The 20,683-nt window shown below is 54.6% G+C and overlaps 1 protein-coding gene across 3 annotated transcripts in view; it reads right to left on the bottom strand.

Moving 5' to 3' along the window:
* XXYLT1 (xyloside xylosyltransferase 1) overlaps positions 1-20,683 on the bottom strand; it is a 102,786-nt gene that overhangs the window by 69,485 nt on the left and 12,618 nt on the right. For all 3 annotated transcript variants that reach the window (XM_073358987.1, XM_073358985.1, XM_073358986.1), the window contains exon 2: positions 8,820-8,967. In XM_073358987.1, coding sequence (XP_073215088.1) covers positions 8,820-8,910 — 91 coding nt within the window. In that variant the 5' untranslated portion in view covers positions 8,911-8,967. The remainder of the gene's footprint in view (positions 1-8,819; positions 8,968-20,683) is intronic.

Raw genomic sequence — 20,683 nt, 5'->3', positions numbered from 1 at the left:
CTGAGCATTTCAAGCCATAGAATAAAGAAACCAGGACAGTGTCTAAGTGACGCAGACCATAATAATACTGCTATTCGCATTCAGGATACGTCCTACACCTCCAAAACCGTAACAAGAGCTTAATGGAAAAGTGGCTCCAGCAAACGTCTTTCCTGGCCTGCTGCTACTCAGCCCAGACCCCACCTGAGTCACGCCCCACCAGGTGTGAAAAGAGAGCTCCCTTCCACCCGCAGGGCACTGACCGCGCACACGCACACCCGCACCACGGTTACATCAGCAGTCGCATGGGATGAGACGCACCTGGCTTGGGCGTAGCTGGGCCAGGCTGATCAGGGCTGAACACCTGAAAGAAGCGATGCCCCAGTTCATTGGGCATCTCTCGGAGGCGCAAACCTGAGGCTGCTGACAGGGTCTCGGCCTCCACGACAGCCGTACCAGCGCTGCCCAGTGCTGACAGGACCGGGCAGCTCAGCCTGCATCCGGGGGGCGGGCAACAGGCCCGTGGTCTTTCCCACTCAGAGAGTCACATTCTCAGGCCTCTCCAGTGCCCGGCAACATGAGGGCGGTCCGCCACTTTAGTCCCAGTGTTCCCTAGCACGCTAGGTGTCTCCCCCAGCCCTTGGCCACAAGGCAGACTAAGGGGTGACTTGATCCCAGTGAGCGAGTGTCCACGGGGAGGGGATTCCTGCTGGCAGAGGGCTGCTCCCGCCAGCAGCCGAAGGCAGAACGAGACCCAGCAGTGGGAAGCTGAAGCCAGACAACGTCTGACTAGAAACAAGAGGGTTTAGCCCCGGAACAACTCCCAAGGGCTGCGGTGGATTCGCCACCACATGAGCTCTTTCAATCAACAGTGGGCGCCTTTCTAACAGCTGGGCTGGAGCTTAGCCACGGGAATCCCTGGCTGGATTCTCCGGCCTGCACGCGGATCAGAATGGCCCCTCCTCCCGGCCCCCGCTTGCTATGCTAGCTAAGAGGGTTGGAGAGCAGGAGGACCAAATTGCAGAGCTGCCCTGGTGGGGCAGAGTTATTCACACAGCGCAAACGAACCCTCAGCAATTCATGTGTCCGCTGCTCATTCTGGGTGTGCATCCCACACTTGGGCCTTGGCGGGCAGAGAGACGTGCACCCTCAGGCCCGGGGCATCGCATCCCCAGCGCTGACACAAGAGGGAGGGGCAGGCCTCGCACCCCCAGCAGCGCGACAGAAGAGCACTGGGTGTTAAGCCAGGTCCAGCCTGGCTGGGTGCCCCAGGACCCTCTCCCTGCTCCACAACCTGCACTGCGTGGCTCTCGTTTTTTATTATTCAAATTCGTAAACAACCCAGGGCCCTGGGCCTGAGTGACTGGCCCATGCTGCCTGCTTCAGGCCCAAGCGGGAAATCTGCAGAGCTGGAGCTGCTTCGGGGCCTATGACCTGGGATCCCCACCACCCACCGGGGGCAGCTTTCAGCCCATGACAGCTCGGCTCCTGCTTGGGCTGAACGCTCATGGACTTGTTCCTGCCCTGGGATCTCCTTGGGCTAGCGGCACTATTTAGGAGCATCATCTCCAGAGGCCTCCCAATAATTCTCACAGGCAAAGCAACCTATTGGGGCTCCCCGGCCAGAAGTACATTTACTCGACATGGAAACAGGTTATCCACCTGCCACATGGGCACGCAGGGCCGGCGGAACAAACCACGTTCTGCATTTGCTCCCGACACCCGGGCACTGCACACGCGCAGGCAAAGAGACTGCACTGGCAACTGGCCCCGGGTCTTCGGAGGCACCCTTGGTCCCCAGCGCCCCACTGACCCTTCTGCTCTCAAAGCCATCACCACGGTGAGCCTCCGAGCCAGGAGCCAACTGCATTTTAAGGGTCACATAGCCCTCGCGTGTCCCTCTGGACCAGACACAGGGCACGTGACTCCCTAGCACAGAAAGACAGCCTGGTGCTGGTCTGCAGAGAGGGGCCAGCACCTGCTCTGCTCCTTTGCCTGGGAGGGGTGGCGGGGCACTGTTTACATCAGCCTGGCCCCTCTCCGGTGAGAGCCTGCCCCAACCCCTGGTCTCTGCTCACTCTTGCGCTCAGACCCAGCGGAGCTGAGGAGCTGCATATGGCGCCGCTCCCTGCATTAAAGCAGGGAGCAGGTTCCTGCTTCTGAAGATCAGCACGGGCTGCGGCACCGTTCTCCAGCCGGAGCAGGCAACGAGAGCAGTGTCATAAACTCATCTGCCACCTGCAGCTTCCACACTTCTCCTCACGGCAGCAACAGCAGGCCCCAGAGCCCTCTGCTGCCAAAGCACCCCAGCAGTGGAACTAAAGCGGACTCTCCCTTAGCACTCTGCAGTATACGGCCTGTGACACACAGCTGGCAGTTCTGATTCGGCCCAGGGCAGGGTAGTAGCCAGTTCATTACAACAGCATCAACAGGAAAGAGCTTCAGTCTCCATTGGAACATAAGAATGGCCAGACTGGGCCAGACCAACGGTCCATCCAGCCCAGTGTCCTGCCTTCCGACAGCAGCCAATGCCAGGTGCCCCAGAGGGAATGAACAGAACAGGGAATCATCAAATAATCCACCCCATTGCCCATTCCCAGCTTCTGGCAAACTGAGGCAAGGGACACCCAGGGCATGGGGCTGCATTCCTGACCATCCTGGCTATTAGCCATTGAAGGGCCTGTCCTCCATGAACTTATCTAATTCTTTCTTGAACCCAGTTATACTTTTGGCCTTCACAACAACCCATAGCAACAAGTTCCTCAGGTTGACTGTGCATTGTGTGAAGAAGTACTTCTTTATGTCTGTTTTAAACCTGCTACCTGTTAATTTCACTGGGTGACCCCTGATTCTTGTGCTAAGTAAGGGGTAAATAACACTTCCTTATTCATTTTCTCCACCAGTCATTTTCTCCCCTTAGTCATCTCTTTTCCAAGCTGAAAAGTCCTAGTTTTATTAATCTCTCCTTAAACGGAAGCTGTTCCATGCCCCTAATAATTTTTGTTGCCCTTCTCTGTACCTTTTCCAATTCCAATATATCTCAGTGGTTTGAGCATTGGCCTGCTAAACCCAGGGTTGTGAGCTCAATCCTTGAGGGGGGCCCTTTAGGGATCTGGAGCAAAAATTGGGGATTGGTCCTGCTTTGAGCAGAGGGTTGGACTAGATGACCTCCTGAGGTCCCGTCCAACCCTGATATTCTATTAGGGAGGGATAGCTCAGTGGTTTGAGCATTGGCCTGCTAAACCCAGGGTTGTGAGTTCAATCCTTGAGGGGGCCATTTAGGGATCTGGGGCAAAAATTGGGGATTGGCCCTGCTTTGAGCAGGGGGTTGGACTAGATGACCTCCTGAGGTCCCTTCCAATCCTGATATTCTATGATTCTATATCTTTTCTGAGATGCAGCAACCAGATATGCACACAGTGTGCAAGGTATGGGGGTACCATAAATTTATATACATGCATTATGACAGTTTCTGATTTATTATCTATCCCTTTCCTAATGGTTCCTAACTTTCTAGTAGCTTTTCTGACTGACACTACACAGCTCAGCAAATGCAGTCAGGGAACTATCCACAAATGACTCCAAGATCTTTCTTGAGTGGTAACAGCTAATTTAGACTCCATCATTGTATATGTATAGTTGGGATTATGTTTTCCAATGTGTATTACTTTGCATTTATCAATATTGAATTTTATCTGCCATTTTGTTGCCCAGTCACCCAGGTTTGTGAGATCCTTTTGTAGCTCCTCTCAATCAGCTTTGGACTTAACTATCTTGAGTAATTTTGTATCATCTGCAAATGTTGCCACCTCACTGTTTACCCCTTTTTCCAGATCATTTATGAATATGTTAAAAAGGACTGGGCCCAGTACAGAGCCCTGGGAGAAACCACTATTTACCTCTCTCCATTCAGAAAACTGACTATTTATTCCTACCCTGGCTGGCTGGCTGGCATGTTGGTCCATTCTGCGCACGACATGCAGTCTGTTCCTCACCTTTCCTTGTTCCCTGCATGCCTCTGCCCACCCCAGCATCACCTGACCACTCCTCCTCCAGCAGCTCAAACCACGGCAGACGCGTTATGCTCAGAGCGACGACAGAACCTGCGTGTTTCAGAGCCTCTCTGACAAGGTTTCCAAGGATGTGACTTTCTCCAGTCTGCGCTTTTCCGTCTCTTTTGTTAATGGCAAGTGACCAGTCATCGCTAACTGTCCCAGATGCCCACAGGAAGGAGACTCCGGCTTCAGGAACGTGACAAGTGACTGACATGTCTGGCCACCAAGATATTGACCTTTGCATTTCACACCTGCCTCTGCAGAGGGAGACAGTGCTCGCAGTTTGCCAAGCTGCACAAAGCACGCAGGCGGGATTTACGCTGGGTGGAGGCCAGCAAGCTCAAGTGGCTCTGCCTTATTCTTGGAAGGTAAGCGCCAGCTTCACAGGAAGCCAGTGATACAAGCCAAAGAAAGGAGCCAATTTCAGAGCGACAAGAATTCACAAATGGGAACCATCACCACAGAGCCCTGCTGCACGGGAAGCAACTAGAGGCAGTCGTTCAAAATCCATTCCAAAGGGCCCACAATCCCATGCAGCCAATGATCCACAGCGAGAGCACCTTACCCTTCCAACAGGAGTCACGTCAGGAGAGCCAAGCACACTGCCTGGCACTCGGTCACCGCAGCAGGGAAACCTTTCAGTCAGGGTCCTGGCACAGCTCCAGGCCTGGGAGGAGGGGGCAGAGGGGGCTGCAGTCATTTCAGCTGCGGTAGGTACAAAATCAGCCACCATGTAACAGAATGCCCCTACTGCTGTCCTGATCCATGAATTTCAAAGTCTCTAAGGTGCCACAAGTACTCCTTTTCTTTTTGCGAATACAGACTAACACGGCTGTTACTCTGAAACAAATACGCAAAGGCTGCTGTGAGACCCATCTCTGGGGTTTGGGATTGCAGCATTCCAAGCCAAACTGAGACTTCCCGGAGGGCAGGTGGGATGTACCTGCTTCTCAGATGGAGGAGGACAAATCAGGATGGGAAGAAACACAAGAGAGCAGCCTGCTGGGCTGTAGAAAAGCAGGTCTTTGCTGTTTTGGAAGTTAACAAGCATCAAGGACAGATTCCTGGACTCAGCCCCCACCCACTGTCCTGTTCTGCCCCACACCGGGTGCCTGGCCAGGCCAATCCAGATATCTAACAACACTGGGCATTAGACAGATTCACTTTATCTGGGTGACTGTTCAGAGAATAGAAAGCCCATCACAAAATAACCCAAGACAGCCTCTTTCTTCCAGAGATTCCCCCCACCCCCACAAACCATTCTGCATGCCTCATGGTGCCAGTTGGTCCAGACCTCCACCAGGAAGGTCTTGGGTCACCCTCCTGCCTTCCCTGCTGCCTGACGCTATGACCCTCCTCCAGAAGGCTGCGTTTGAAAGGACGGCCCAAGAACAAAGGAAGGATGCCAGAGTCTGCTCCATTTCCTCCTTGTCTGGAAAATAACAACTGCTCATATAATTGCCGGCGCTGCACGATACACTATGGGCTCAGGCAAGCCACCCCCTCGTGTTCACTCAGCTATAATGGGCTTTATGGCCCAACAGAAACTTCCCTGAGCACATTTCAGTGCCCCTGGCTTACAGCCAATCATTAATGACACCTACGTCCACACTGCCATCAGAGGCGTGACCGTAGCACAAGCAGACATACCCGAGTCAGCTTTGATCTAGGCAGCGCAAGTAACAAGAGCAGGGAAGCCAGGGGACTTGGTGACACCTCGACCCAGGACGTGCACACAAGCAGCTGCTGCCAGGTGACTTGGATCCCATGAGAATTGGGTGTCCAAATCCCTTAGACAGCTTTGGAGAGCTCAACTCTGCCCTAGTAGAATGAAGCTTCCCCATGAGAAGAAGCTTCACATGAGAAGAAGACGAGAAGCTGGATATGAGTCAGCAGTGTGCCCTTGTTGCCAAGAAGGCCAATGGCATTTTGGGATGTATAAGTAGGGGCATAGCGAGCAGATCGAGGGACGTGATCGTCCCCCTCTATTCAACATTGGTGAGGCCTCATCTGGAGTACTGTGTCCAGTTTTGGGTCCCACACTATAAGAAGGATGTGGATAAATTGGAAAGAGTCCAGCGAAGGGCAACAAAAATGATTAGGGGTCTGGAACACATGACTTATGAGGAGCGGCTCAGGGAACTGGGATTGTTTAGTCTGCGGAAGAGAAGAATGAGGGGGGGATTTGATAGCTGCTTTCAACTACCTGAGAGGTGATTCCAGAGAAGATGGTTCTAGACTATTCTCAGTGGTAGAAGAGGACAGGACAAGGAGTAATGGTCTCAAGTTGCAGTAGGGGAGGTTTAGGTTGGATATTAGGAAAAAGTTTTTCACTAGGAGGGTGGTGAAACACTGGAATGCATTGCCTAAGGAGGTGGTGGAATCTCCTTCCTTAGAAGTTTTTAAGGTCAGGCTTGACAAAGCCCTGGCTGGGATGATTTAATTGGGGATTGGTCCTGCTTTTGAGCAGGGGGTTGGACTAGATGACCTCTAGAGGTCCCTTCCAACCCTGATATTCTATGATTCTATGATAAGCCCTGGGAGCGCTGTCACTGGGAACACTGGCTGGCCAGAACATAGCTCCAGAGCCAGCCACCCCGCACTGGCAGGCAGTTGGGCAAGATGACCTAACAGGCCTTTCCCGTCACCGATGCAAAGGTTGATTCCCTGCCCCCTGTTCTAACCACTGCAACGCATTCCCTGCCATAGCCAAACACTGCTCAGTGGCCCAGCTCAGCAAGACACTGACGTGTGTGCTGAGCTGCAAGGGCCGGGCTGCCCCCCTGAAGCCAGAGGGCTCCTCAAACGCAGGTACCTTGCTGAATCAGGGATGCAAAACGCTATGAAGGCTCCATAACACCCACATGGTCTGTGACCATCAAATTCTGACCCAAACATTCATTAGGGCGCCAGCAACTCAGCCACTCTCCCAGGTCTGGCCCCTGCTGTGAGAAACAGGAGTCTTAGCAGGAAGGGAGGACAGAGCAGGGACACAGCGAGTTACAGGCCGAGCTTACAGAGAAGATGTGTCCCAGGAGAACTACCCACAGGCTGCAGAGGAAGGAAAAGGCTGCAGCTAACTGAGCCAAGCCCCTTTTCCAGGGCTGCTTTGTTTTCCTGTAGATTTATTGCTGTCCCTTGGTTCCACAATAATGCAGAGAGCAAGGCAAGATAAGAACAGATAAAGACAAAATCAATGACCATCCATCAACAGAGCTTTCCGATGGGAAAGGAATGCACTAATCAATACCCTGCTCTGCTCCCAGTGTCTGCTCACACGGAGCCAGCCAGCCAGGGGCCATCAGCTACCACAAACCTGCTGCATCCCCATCTGCTCGCCAGGCATGGGCGGGGATGGAAAAGCAGGAAGTTAACACAGCTGGAGAATTTCAGATATTGTCGGAAGCAGAGACAGGGCCAGGGCAGCCTCCTGCTCCGTACTACTTTACAGCTCAGGGCTGTTTGGATCCTCGACTTCAGTTCCTTTCAGTGGGCTCCAGGGGCACGAAGGAGACTCAGACATAACACAGCAGCGTCCTGACACGCTGACTCAACCCGCAAAATCACTGGCGCTCCGAACACACACCCGTATCCCAGCCGCTGTCCCATTCACAAGCGCCGAGCGCCTTTCGCCAGCAACACCCCTTTCAACCTGAGCTTCTGGGGCAGTCACAGCTTCAGGCCCACATGGCGCAGAGAGCTCCCTCTGGCCTGGTCCACAACAGGGCTGGTTTGAAACCACTGTAGGTGAAGGAAAGATCTGTGTCTGAGGACTGGCCTTTTAAATGCAGGCTCCCCGACCCACCAGCTCTCCCACCCGGGGCTTTGGGGACAGCTCAGCCCAAAGAGCATGAGCAGCCGAAGCCAACCTGGATGCTGGAGAGACTAGATGTGCTGGGCTGAGGGAGGCCAGGCCTGAGGCCCAGAGAGTTTCCTGTGCTGGGTTCAGATGCTCAATACACCCTCCTGTGTTCCGCTGACTGAGAGTTGCTCTGATCCAGAGATCAGGGTGGCATTATTCCCCCGGGAATGGAGGCCCCGGGGGTCCAGAGCGAGGGGACTCCCTGAGGGGGCCCACAGTGAGAGTCAGGCATGCTGGAGGCTCAGAGAGGTGCGGCTCCAGGAGGCGGAGGGGCTTAACCCCCAAGAGAGAGTGGACCCCTGAGAAGGGCTGTCGCACTGTAGGGAGTTTCTCCCAGGGACCGCACGGAGCCGGGAGAGCACGACCTGTGAGTCCATGACAACTTGGGCCTTCACCATGCTCCTTAAGAACAGGGAGCAGAAATCAGGTTCTGACCCCATCACAGGGAATTACCTCCTCGGGGGAACGTGTGAGCATACTTCGGAGCCTCGGGAGGAGAGGCCTTATGCAGTGTCAGCAGCTGGAAAGAACGTCTGACTGCAGGGCTCAGCCCCACTGCAGGTCAGCCCTGGGCACTCCCCAGCCAACACCTGGAAACAACAGCTGCAGCATTGCACCTTCCAGCACCACCTTTGTAACGGGCCAGGGAGCCCCAGGGCACAGCTGGAAATCACCAGCCAACACGGCCCTGTGTGTGTCAGTGATGCAGTACTGGGCACCAGGCTACACAGAATGCCCTTGTGCGCCACACTAGGGCAGTGGCTCGTAGCTCATCGAGGTCAAACCTGCCTGTCGGCACATGGACAAGCTTGCTGTTCCCGCGACAGCAGCCTCTCTGCGTTGCATGGACCACTGGGTACATTTATGTGCTGGGAGAAACCCGCTGTGCTGCCCCTGGCTGCTGCCGCGCCCGGAAGGCTCACCTGTGGGCATGATGCGGTGCATGGCCACGGACAGGAAGAAGATGGAGTCGCTGTAGTAGGCCCCGGACCCAGCACTGAAGTGTTTCTGCATGGCCTCAACCACTGGGAACAGCTGTTCTGTCAGTACGTCCACGTCATGGAATATTACCTGGGGGAGACACACAAACCACCACTGGGCTCACTGTGCACCGCAGACAATCCCCCCCACGTGCTGGGCACATTCGCTGGTGCTTAATACTGAACCACGTAGATTATTTAGAGGGACTTCAGTTTTGCCAAGAGGCCTCCCTGGGCTGGGCACTGCACACACACAGTTAAGGGCCCCTGACCCAAGGAGTTTATAATTTAAATAGATGAGATAGGGCAAGGGAACTGTTTATCTCCATTGTTCAGATGGGGAAACTGAGGCACACAGCAATTACGTGATTTGCCAAAGGCCACAGAGGGAATCTGGGGCAGGGCCAGGAGCTGAACCCGGAGCCCCAGCCCAGTGCTTTGACCACAAGCCCAGCCTCCTTCTCTAACATTTCAGCACAAGACTAGGTGCAGGGAAGGATGGGCCACAGCATGCGAACCAGCAAATAAAAGAGGGTCCAATAACTGCACCAGTAGGAGGTCAGAGCCTGTGGCACAGGTGGCTTCCTGGGGTTTCTTACACTGCTGTTGATGCAGTGAGAATGTGCTATGGGCCAATGGCCCGGACCTGCTCTCATTTAAACCAGTGGCAAAACTCCCTTCAAGGTCAGTGGTCAGGGACCAGAAACTCTCACCCCGGGAGATCTCACTGTAGCCACAGGTGGTCAGCAGGGGCCTGATCCCACCAGGTGTGACTGCACACCCTTGCCTGCAAGTTCTTTGCAGCAGGGACTCTGCCTCCACCTAGGTCTGCACAGTATCTCGCACAAGGAGGGCACACACCATAAATGCTAATAAAACAACCACCACCATCATCCGCGAGAACAATTCCCACCCAGATCAAAGGTAACATCTCACTTTTCCCATGCGGATCTCTCAGTACACTCTATATCTCCATGAACCCTGTGCTGAACGAGGGGGTATAACAGACTGTCCTGTGGCACTAGTTTGCTGCCAGGGCTTGGGCACTCACAAGGCCAAGGACTGCAGTCGCTGCACGGTGCATTGAAAGAAAGAAAAATAACTGCTCTCTGCTAGTGCTTCAGAGGGTCCCTGGACATCAGTGCCACAAACCCGCCCGGTGTATCTGCTGCTATGGTGCACTACAGGCTGTCAGATCAGAGGCTGGTTTAATACGGGATTGAACACATCACATCACAAGCAGAGCACTCTCCCCTTCCCTTCCCGGGGCTGGTTTCTGTGGCTGGACATGCAGGGAGATTGTGAGCCCTTCACAGACATCACTGTGGCCTGCCACTGTAAATACGGTGGAGAACGTTATGGCCCGGAACACTTGGACTCCCATGATGCTCTGGGACACCCTGCTGCGTAGAGATCTCTTCCGAATGCATGCTGTTTATAACCCCTCTTGCTGGTGACACACAACATAATTAAATAGATGCACAAATAAAAATCTGGTTATTTTCATGAGCTATAGGAAAACAAAACAACAACGCACCCACATGCTGTACTGCCCTCTGAGAGACTGGAGACTACACAAAGGAGGCTAACAAAGGGGCTTTGCCACGAGGAGCACGTGTTCCCAGATGTACTTCGTCAGCCATTAGCTACTGACATTTTACAAGCCCCTAATTGATTTTGAGATGTGACTAAGTTGACACACAGTAACTACTATGCAGTCCAATGTTTATTATCCAAACGCCATACTACAGGTTACTGAGTCATGCCAGATAACCAACCGAACGTTCAGGGTAATTAACAGACATCAAGAACCTGACCCTGTTGCTGATAAGAGAGTTTGGGATCTCTGAGACCTGGAGAGTCAAGGTCACGTTGTATTCTGCATGTAAAGGAAAACTGGAAAAGTTCAACCAGACACTGGCTCTTCAATAACGTTAAACGCAGCCTAATCCAGAGAGGACAAAGGGGCTGTACTCCATGGCTCTCCCTTCCCAGACATTTCCCAGGCAGTACTGTCTCACTAAAACATCATCACTAGACGAGCTGCAAATTGATTCTAAACTAGACTCAGAGACCAACCCTCAAACAGACTGTGATGGGTTTTACTTCAATCCATCAAACCAAGAGGTAACTCATAGATTCATAGATATTTAGGTCAGAAGGGACCATTATGATCATCTAGTCCGACCTCCTGCACAATGCAGGCCACAGAATTTCACCCACCACTCCTAAAAAAGACCTCACACCTATATCTGTGCTATTGAAGTCCTCAAATTGTAGTTTGAAGACCTCAAGGAGCAGAGAATCCTCCAGCAAGTGACCCGTGCCCCATGCTACAGAGGAAGGCGAAAAACCTCCAGGGCCTTCCATCTCATCCACACGAGGGAGAAGTCTCTGATACCTGGGAAACGCACTAACTGACAACACCATCTTCTATTCTTCTGCAAGACACATTATGTAACAGTGACCTCAGGAAAGTGCAGCAAGGGTTACCTCTGTGTATGGACCTTCCCTCCCTGTCGTCTGGTTTGATCTTGAAGTTGAAGTTTTACCTTAGAATCATAGAATCATAGAATATCAGGGTTGGAAGGGACCCCAGAAGGTCATCTAGTCCAACCCCCTGCTCAAAGCAGGACCAATTCCCAGTTAAATCATCCCAGCCAGGGCTTTGTCAAGCCTGACCTTAAAAACCTCTAAGGAAGGAGATTCTACCACCTCCCTAGGTAACGCATTCCAGTGTTTCACCACCCTCTTAGTGAAAAAGTTTTTCCTAATATCCAATCTAAACCTCCCCCACTGCAACTTGAGACCATTACTCCTCGTTCTGTCATCTGCTACCATTGAGAACCTTGACTGCGATATTCCCGATGAACAGGGAATAGAGAAGTCAAATCACAGGCTGGCAGCATTGCTGACTAAATACAGAAGAGGGTCTGTTAATAGGGTACCGATTTCTCCTTGAGTCCCCTCCAGGGCAGGGATCTCAGCAGCATTCCCCTCTCCAAGCCTTGTCAGACGCATGCCAAAACTTCTCAGACACTGGCTGCCTGAGGAAAATGGCTCATGGTGGACAATAGCTGCCAGCCACAGGTCACGTTCCTTGTGCAGAGAGTGCTCTAGTCTCGAACTCTGCCAGGCTCCCGGAGTGAGCTCCGCAAGCCACGTTAGCGCTCTGGGCATGAGTGCCCCGGCCAAATGGAGCAGTTAGTGCAGGGCCTGGCGAGGCTGAACTCATTGGACCGTGTAAAGTGGTTGGAAAGCTTCAGCTGGCGAGTGGAAGAGAAGTGCAGTGCTATTTAACGAATGTCCTGGGCACCGAAACGGGGTCAGTGGGAAGCAGAAACCCAGGACAGGCCATCACTGATCACTGCTGGGCCCTTGGCCTTCCACGCAGCTTCCAAGAGAGATGCCAGCCAGATGGCCCTTAGCCTCAGAGGTACTGTCCCGCTCTGCTCCCCCCAGCCCTGGGGGTGGGCATCTTGCCCCCCGCTCCTCCTGCCATAGAGGGAAGTCATCTTGGACCCCACCTGTTCCCCTATCCCCAGGGGGGCATCTCACCCCCTCCCAGTTCCTCCAGCCTTGCGGGGGGCATCTTGCACACACACATCCTGCTCCCCGGGCCCTGAATGATAACGGCTCGCGCCAAGAGGAGAAGCGACTCCTCTGCACAGCGAGCTGTCTGTGGGGACCTGAACTACCTGCTGAGGAAGGCCAAACACGCCACTTTGTCTGGATGGGACTGGCTGCCTTTCACGTATCCACGTTTGCTCCCGTGCTGCGCTCCCGCCCCGGGGTGGGGGGAAGGCCACCCCCGTGCCGTGCTGCGCTCCCCCCTCGGGAGGGGCAGGCCGCAGCTCAGGTTGTATTGGGGATCTGCCTGTGGCTGATGGAGACACAGGCTGATTCCAACACAGCGATACACAGGGTGTACGTAAGGATTTTGTCTCTTTATGCAGCGCGGTTCCACAGGCCATGCGGGAGCCCAGATGTAGCTAAAAAGCATTTGCTAAGAGATCAACAAACAACAGTTTGGTCTGGCCTGCAGGGGTGTGAGAGAGTGCACAGAAAAATGGCTGGCGTGGAGAGCTGGGACTCCAAATTACCCCTTTCCTGACATGAGGGAGCAAGGGGCAGCCCACGAACTGAAAGGCAACACATTTACAACTCCCACAAGGACTTCTTTTTACCGCAATGCACATTAACCCATGGAACTCACTGCCACAAAACGATATTTAAGCCAAGTGCTCAACAGGATTCGAAAAAGGATGAGACATTTATCTGGACAAGAAGAATGTCCAGCATTACATCACTGTGATGGTCTATTCTATTATGGTCACCACTTTTACAAGACTCTGATAAATTTAGTACAAAGTATGCCTTGTGAGATATCATTTGAAAACTCAATCTGCTGAATATTGTCATCCTGATAAACAGTGTGTATCAACACTGTATGTTAAATTGTTAGATTCTAGTATGTATCATTGTTATCACATGCTCCAAGATTAAGACAAGCAGGCACAAACCAGTTTTTCAGAGACAAAGACACACTGGCCCTCCCAGACAGGTATCAACGAAGTCAATGGGCTGACTTAAGCATCCCTTCTCCAGCAACTGGAAGGTGTGAACAAGAAATTTATGTTGCATCACAGGAATGTTTCAAACCACAGGTCCACAATGGACTATGTGTCACCACGACTCAGCAAGGATGTTTCTCGCCCAAGAAATTGAGCTTTAATAAATCGGTTTTCCTTTGATGAAATGACAGACTTTCTGTGAGCTTTACTGTTCAGTAGTGTGCTAGACAGTACAAGACGCACAGTTCTGAGGAAAGTCTGGGACTAAGGATTTGCTGGTGTTGCTCTGCAGTTTAATTCTTGAGTGGCTAACAAGGAGCGCTCAATGCGGTGCCACGGGGAGTGATTTTACATGTTTGAGGTGGTGTGTGAACAGACCAGGAGTGGAGGTTCTTACCGCAAGCAACATAAGAGTCACCCCAGGTTGGTGAACTGATGGGACACAGCTGTTCAATGCTCCAGATTGTACTCTGGGGAATGTCACAGTCACACAGGATAAAAATTTACAAAGGGCAAAAAAAATCCTCCTGCTTCAGGGCATGAGTCAGCCTGTAGCTGACAGGGGCCAGGAAGAAACTTCCCTGTGGGCAGCTCCCTGGCAAGTCACCCACTACAGGACTGTCTGCACCGTCGTCAGAGGCAGCTGGCCCCAGCCATTCTCAGAGATGGGGGAGAGGAGAGGGAACTGCTATGGTCAAATTGCTCGCAGGCTGGGGTTTCTCCAACGACGTCATATTGCTGACACTCCTCTCAGAAGCGCCCTTCCGCGCCATGCCATGCCTGCTGGCAGCTCACCCTCGCCCCTTCTCTCCTCAGCACCCAATGGATGCATTTCTCTCCATCCGTGACACGTTCCTCGCCTTCCTAGACCGTAACGTCTCCAGCGCACGGCCTACGTACGCCGCCTCAGAGCCCGCCCAGCACAGCGGGGCCCTGACCCCATTGCACCTCGGCCTGGCACCAGGACATGACCAGTCACGTCACTGTGCTGGATGGAACTGGTGACTTAGGCGGCTCCTCGCATCACTGCCAATCCTTGAGCCAGCCACTCCCTCTCAGAGCCAACAGCGTTGTCAGCAGAGTAAACACGGGAGCAACATGACACGGACACGTGGGAAGGAAAGAAATGGCTCCAGCAGGCCCTGTAACTGGGGGAAGAGCCAAAGGAACACAGGCTTCCCCCCAGTTAGCGCTCCTCAGTCACGGAAGGCATGTCCAAGATCACGTACTATAGTCAGCCCTGATAAAGTGCCCATCATCCTGGTATCAGGGCAACCTGTCTGTGCCAGTGGAGAGGCCGATGCATCTAGCAGTCAGTGATTTCCCTCTCGGACCCAACGGTGAGGATGGAAAGCAGGAGAGATGCACCAAGGGGAGCGTAGCAGTAAGTCTGGAAGGAGAGTCTATTATTAGCCACAGGTTTTGTGTTTTGGGTGACATGACCAGCATAAAAGCCCTTCTGAGGCACCGCTGCAGAGAGCACGTAACACCGGTTACAGCGTTTGAGCAATAATCATGCTGTCAGGAGACCGACCATCTCCGTGAGTGGATAATGGCAAGGCCAATGTGAAACGGAGCTCTCTCTTGACCCCGGTAACATCGAGATGCACAGAGGACTCTGGCATTTCAACCACGTTCATCGCAGAGCACCCAAGACACCTGCTCTGCAGGGCTCGGTTTCCCACACAGGCTGGAGCAGGGGCGCTGTGCTGCGGTGAGGCCAATGCTGTCTTGCTATCAGGCAAGCAAGGGAGCAGGGAACATCCCCAGCAAGGAGCTCTTCCCCTCTGCACTGGCGACAGGACAAGGGCTGCTGCTATCAGTGGGAGCCCAGCACCCCACAAACGGCACCATTTCCAGGGCTGCAGCTGGGAGGGGGATGACCCGTACTTCAGAGAGCCCCGGGAAGGAACTCCCACACATGCCAGCTGGTCAGAGCACCCAGCCACCAGACTGGAGTGAGCAGGACCGCGCTATTAGGAACATGAGAGCCGAGTCTCCTGCAATGCTGTGGAGTTACATCAGTGAATGTGCGAGGAGAATCAGGCCATGGGATTTCCCCAACCCTCTGGCATATGGGAAGTAGCCCCAGCTTTTCCCTGTCTGTTGCAGAGAAAGGAGCAGACCTTCCACTCCAAGAATTCTCTTTTCATGCAGTACATTCTTGAGCAATAAAGACAAGGAATGAATCGACTCTGCCTCCAGAAACACAAGGGGCAGGAGACCTGTGAGCCGTGCAGCCAGGCATCAGAGCAGATTGCTCCTGTGCGCACACAGCCAAAAGGCAGCACCTGCACCTCAGCTCCAGTCAGCGTCTCTCTCCCAGGACACTGCAGGTAGGGCAGCAGTATCTGGAGAGGCTCATCAGGCATGCTGCTGGGCTGCGCACACGTGTGGGCAATAAGCAGGTTTGTCGCAGGCTGGGACGTTTCCATGCACTCGGAGAACCTCCCAGCGCTACATGAATTTTTCAGATGGCACTTAGTGGGAAAACAGAGCGACTGGCTTTCTTTTCTGTTCTTCTCTCTCAGGGCACGGGTGTCATTAAACCAGGAGTCTGCCAAGGGCGCCACCAGACCGGGAGCCTCCTGAGCTGTTTTCAGCCCCTAATTCCTGCAGGGTCCCTCCCTGCCAGAAGCCAACTTTCTCCCAGGGTATTGTCATCCCTGGTACCAGCTCTGCAGCCGGGGGACGGCGTGAGCACAGCGTGTGTTGCTAACACTGTCACCACTGCACAATGGCCCTATCACATGAGTGCAAGACATTTTGGGTGCACAAACTCGGTGCAAATGCTGGTTCCTGGGCAGTGTTCTGGGATCTGGGAGGGGAAGCCCTATTGCATTGCTGGATTTCCCCCATAAGAACGGCCCTACTGGGTCAGACCAATGGTCCATCTAGCCCAGTATCCTCTCCTCCGACAGTGGCCAGGTGCCCCAGAGGGAATGAACAGAACAGCTAATCATCAAGTGATCCATCCCCCTAAGCCACACGGTTTCTCTCCCTTTCTCACCGGCACAATCATCTGTGCAACATGATTAAGCTTCTTCTTTTGCTTGTGTTTGGGACTGCAAAAAACCAGCGAAGGGCAGCCTGATTGTGATGCTGTCTCCCGGGAGCTGGAACGCAGCCACGCGCCTGTCACCTGGGCTCTGCAAGGGTCACGGCCCAGGAATGGGACACACCCCCTCTCCAGGCCACCAGTTCCCATACAGACCAGGTCAGCAACCAAGAGCTGTTATCGGCTGTCTGTTGGGTCGGAGGAGCGGCTGAGAAGGGGAAAGAAGAATTGGTTCAGCTAGTGCCATAGGCCAAGACACTGACCATTGCGTTTAAAAGCTGCTGCTGCTGAAATGGATGAAGCAGACACATGGGAGGGGCTGGGAAATCAAATGCGAGTGGAAGAAAAACAGGGGGGTGCAGAGGGCGTTGAGCTGGCACGGACCTGGGGAGGGCAGCGAAGAGCTACAGGAATGAAGTGGTGCTGCACAGAGGAGAGAGAAGGAAAGGGTCCAGTCAGACGGCTGGGGGGAGCCAGTGTCACACCTTCGCGCCCAGCACAGCAGAGGCCTGAGATGCAGCCGTGGGCTGGGCGTCAGAGCGCAGATCCCCACCAGCGCCAGGCTGGAGAAGGCCGCCAATAGAACCATGCACAGTAAACTTCCCAGGCCGTGCTATGGCGGGTGGGCTGGGGCAAGGAGAGCTCTCCTGGTCTGTGCACCAGCTTGGAACCAGGAGCGCCTACGGTAATCCCAGCCTGGCTCTGAGCCTGCAGGGGGCTGGGCTGCATGCAGCTACAGCCCTGGCCAGCGGGGGGCGCTGCTGCATGCTGGCAAAGGGGCACTATCAAGCGGACATCCATGGGTTGCAAGAGCCCTAGTCTTAAACGTTCATGCTGCAGCAGCAGCTCGAGAACCGCCCCCCCCCCCCCCCCCCCGATCAGAGCCCCAGCCTCCCGTGCAGGCCCCCAGCGAACGCCAGCTCCCAAGAGTGCATGGTCTATGTGCCGAGACAGAACAACCAGTGAGTGGGTCGGGCTGGGGGAGGGGGAGATGTGATAACTGGGTGAGCGTGAGGCTCAGCCCATGGGGCAGCGATCGCAACTCGGCTCTGCCTGAGGCAGTCCCACCAACCCATCTCCCCCAGAGATCGCCATCATCCCCGGGCTGCCCCAGCCTGCCTGGGAGCCGCTGCCTGGCCCTGCCTCAGCCTCACTGTGCCCCGAGGTGCAGGGCTCCCCTCCCTGCCACAGAAAGGGAAGCTGCTGCTGTCTGAGTCACGGTGCCCCACTGCTCCTTTACTGCCACTTCCTCGTCATTAATAAAAGCCATCAGCAGCGCTTCCGCCCCGCCGCCACGCTAACAAATCACCCTCCAGGCAGTTCCTGATAAATGGCTCTGCGTGCTGGGCCGGGGTCAGGTGCACAGGGCCTGGGTGGAAAGGGGAATTCTGCTCCCCCCAGGGCTCACGCGCTGTCAAAACAAGCCAAAGCCAAGCCCACCCAGCGCCACGCGCCGGGGTGGAAGCTGCTGCATCCAGAGACGTGGAAACAAGTGGCAGAGCTTGGCCAGAAATGGAGCAAGAGGAATAAAACTGGGTCCAAGTGGCCTGTGGCACAGGACCAATGCGAAGACCACTTCAGGCTGGTGCTGACAGAGCAGCCTCCTACCGGCATCTGCAACTCCCCCACACTCAGACGGGCTGTGTCAAAGAACCCTTCACCCATGGGAGGATCCCTCCACGAACCCTCTCCCGCCCATGGAGACGGGATGGGCCAGGACAACCAGGTGTGGGGCGACGACCGCCACAGAAACACAAACTCTTCGCAACAGATCCAGCCACGGCTGGTGCCCTGGAGAACCGCAGCAACTAGGCCTCTCTGAGCAGGCTTTGAGGGCGTGGTGCTCAACACTGCATGGCCAGCCGCCAGAGCTCCCACAGCGGGGCGCTGAGCCAGCCTTAGCAAAGCAGGGACGTCAGCTGAAGGGCTCCCCAGTGCCGAGAGCGGCCTCCATGCATGGGGAGCGACGGGGAAGGTAAAGTCCGGCTCGCACTGCAAGGGAGGCCACATCAGCTCCACGACCTTCTGCCGTCATCTCACCAGACTCCTCTGCATAACATCACTAACTCAGAGATGCTGCACAAGCAACAAAGAAATCCTTTATCTACGTTCCCCTTCCTCAGGGCAGGTGGGGAACCAGGTACTGCCCCAGGCGGGCTCTCACGGCCGAGAGAGGGGTCTGTTTGGAGCCTGGTTTTGTGGCTGCCTGACCTCTGTGCACGGGGCCGTGTGCCCAGGGGTTAGATGATAGCCAGGGAAGAGGCAGCGCATCAGCATCTCGCCCCAGACAACCTGGAACAAAGTGATTCGTTCGCTCTCGTTCTAGAGCTAACGGCACCAGGAGCCGCGGGACATCTGGCGAACACCCTCCACCCCCCGTTTTTTGCTGTCCTAAATGCAAGCTGCAATGGGGTGTGGAGAAGAGGCTGGGGTCACAGCGCCCCCCCTCCCGGGGCTCAGCAAAGCGAAGCTCCAGGGCCCAGAGGAACTGAGACTGGCAGGAGCAGGCTGGAAGGAAGCGCGGGGGGGGGGGGGGGGGGCAGGGACCAGCAGGGACCTTTGGCCACGGGTGATGTTACGCAGCTGGTGTCCCTGTGCTCCCTCCAGCCACGCTCTCCTCTGTGCTGACTGGCCCGGGCACTTCGCCGCACCTGCTCCAGCTGCCTTGCCTGACCCCCGCCCCGGCTCTCTGGCTGATCCCAGAGGCTAACACAACACAAAGCCCCGCTCTGCCCAGGTTACATCTGCCGCAGACCATAGCCAGGGCCTGGGTCTGTCTCCTCTGACCGTGCAAATGGCAGCATCAGCAGCACCATGCTTCTCAGCCGCAAGCCAGGGCGTCAGTTCAATGCTGACTCAGAGGGAAGAGCCCCCCTCCTGGAGCCCTGCAGCACCTCCGGCGGCTCCCTTCCCAGGCTAATCAGCACCGAGCTGGGACAGAGTGGAGCCCGCTGCCTTGGAAATGCACACAAAGCCCAACAGCAAAGGCAAAACTACTGGAAAACAGACTCTGAAGCTGCAGCCCTCAGAAGGAGCATTGCCGAAAACAGATGGGAAAATAACTGCATTCAGCATGTGCTTTCAATTACCACAGGCACTTCTGCACCGCAGCCGGGGGGGGGGGGGGGGGGGGGGGGGGCTTTCTCCTCCAGAGGAGCTGTGCTCTGATATTTCAAGGGCCTTTTTTCCTCTCCCCAGCACAGATTTGGACGCAGCGAGTTCATCTGCTGTAGTTTTGTATTTCATTCTTTAGTTGTGTTGCAGCATTCAAGTAAAATCCCTGGTGCAAAATCTGGCTGAGTTCATTTAGGACTTGAGGAAAGTGTGGCTGTGGGTTTCCTGTGCAAACAGCTTTTAATACACACACCACCCACACGGGGAAGAGACCCTTTCCATGCACTCTCACTAACACCCAGGTTCCATTTTTACTTTATCCCTGCTTTCCCCCCGCCCCCTCTGCCAATTAGCTTCACAGTGATGGCATAAGCACAGCATTACAGACAGATCAGCAGCGCTTCACTGCAGGATCAACCCACAGGAGGAGGCAGGGAATACTCCTCTCTGGTCCAGTGCCGAACTCGGCAGTAAGGGCGTTATTATCCACAGGTTACAGATGGGGAAAGCAAAGCACAGAGAGTGGAAGCTACCTGCCCAGGGCTGCAAAGCTAGCAAGCAGCACAGCTGGTAACAAATGTCAGATCACAGTGATGCTTCCCTGTGATAGGCTGGGAGAACAAGCTCTGTTTTAAAGCAAAAATAGCTCTGGCAATTAGAAAATGGGTAACTCTGATGACAAGACATGGGAATGGTTCACTGGGTTATTGTTAAGTCCAACACATGCGCACGTCTGCCCCTCTGCACCGCACTGCCGGGAGGAGGCAAAGACAAGCACGGCTCTGCAGCTTTCACATCAGCTTTTCTTTTCAAATAAATCTGTGCTAACCCAGCCGCAGGCAGCGCTCCCTAGAGGAGGCCAGCCTGACTGCAGCCGAGGGAGCCGCACGGCCACGGGGACGGCGCACCAGCCCTGCAGTTCCAGAATGGGAGCGCGGCGCTGTGGAGAACGCAGCGCCGTCAGCCGTATCCTGGGCGCAAGGCAGGGCTGGCAGCCCGGGGGCATCGGAGCCCGGCAGGCCGGAAACGCTCACCCTCAAGAACTTTCAACAGAAACAAAC

The sequence above is a fragment of the Lepidochelys kempii genome, chromosome 9 (genome assembly GCF_965140265.1).
Source record: "Lepidochelys kempii isolate rLepKem1 chromosome 9, rLepKem1.hap2, whole genome shotgun sequence".
Classification (NCBI taxonomy): Eukaryota; Metazoa; Chordata; order Testudines; family Cheloniidae; genus Lepidochelys; species Lepidochelys kempii.
Note: the sequence above shows the minus strand (reverse complement) of the source record. Positions and strands in the feature narration are given on the sequence as shown.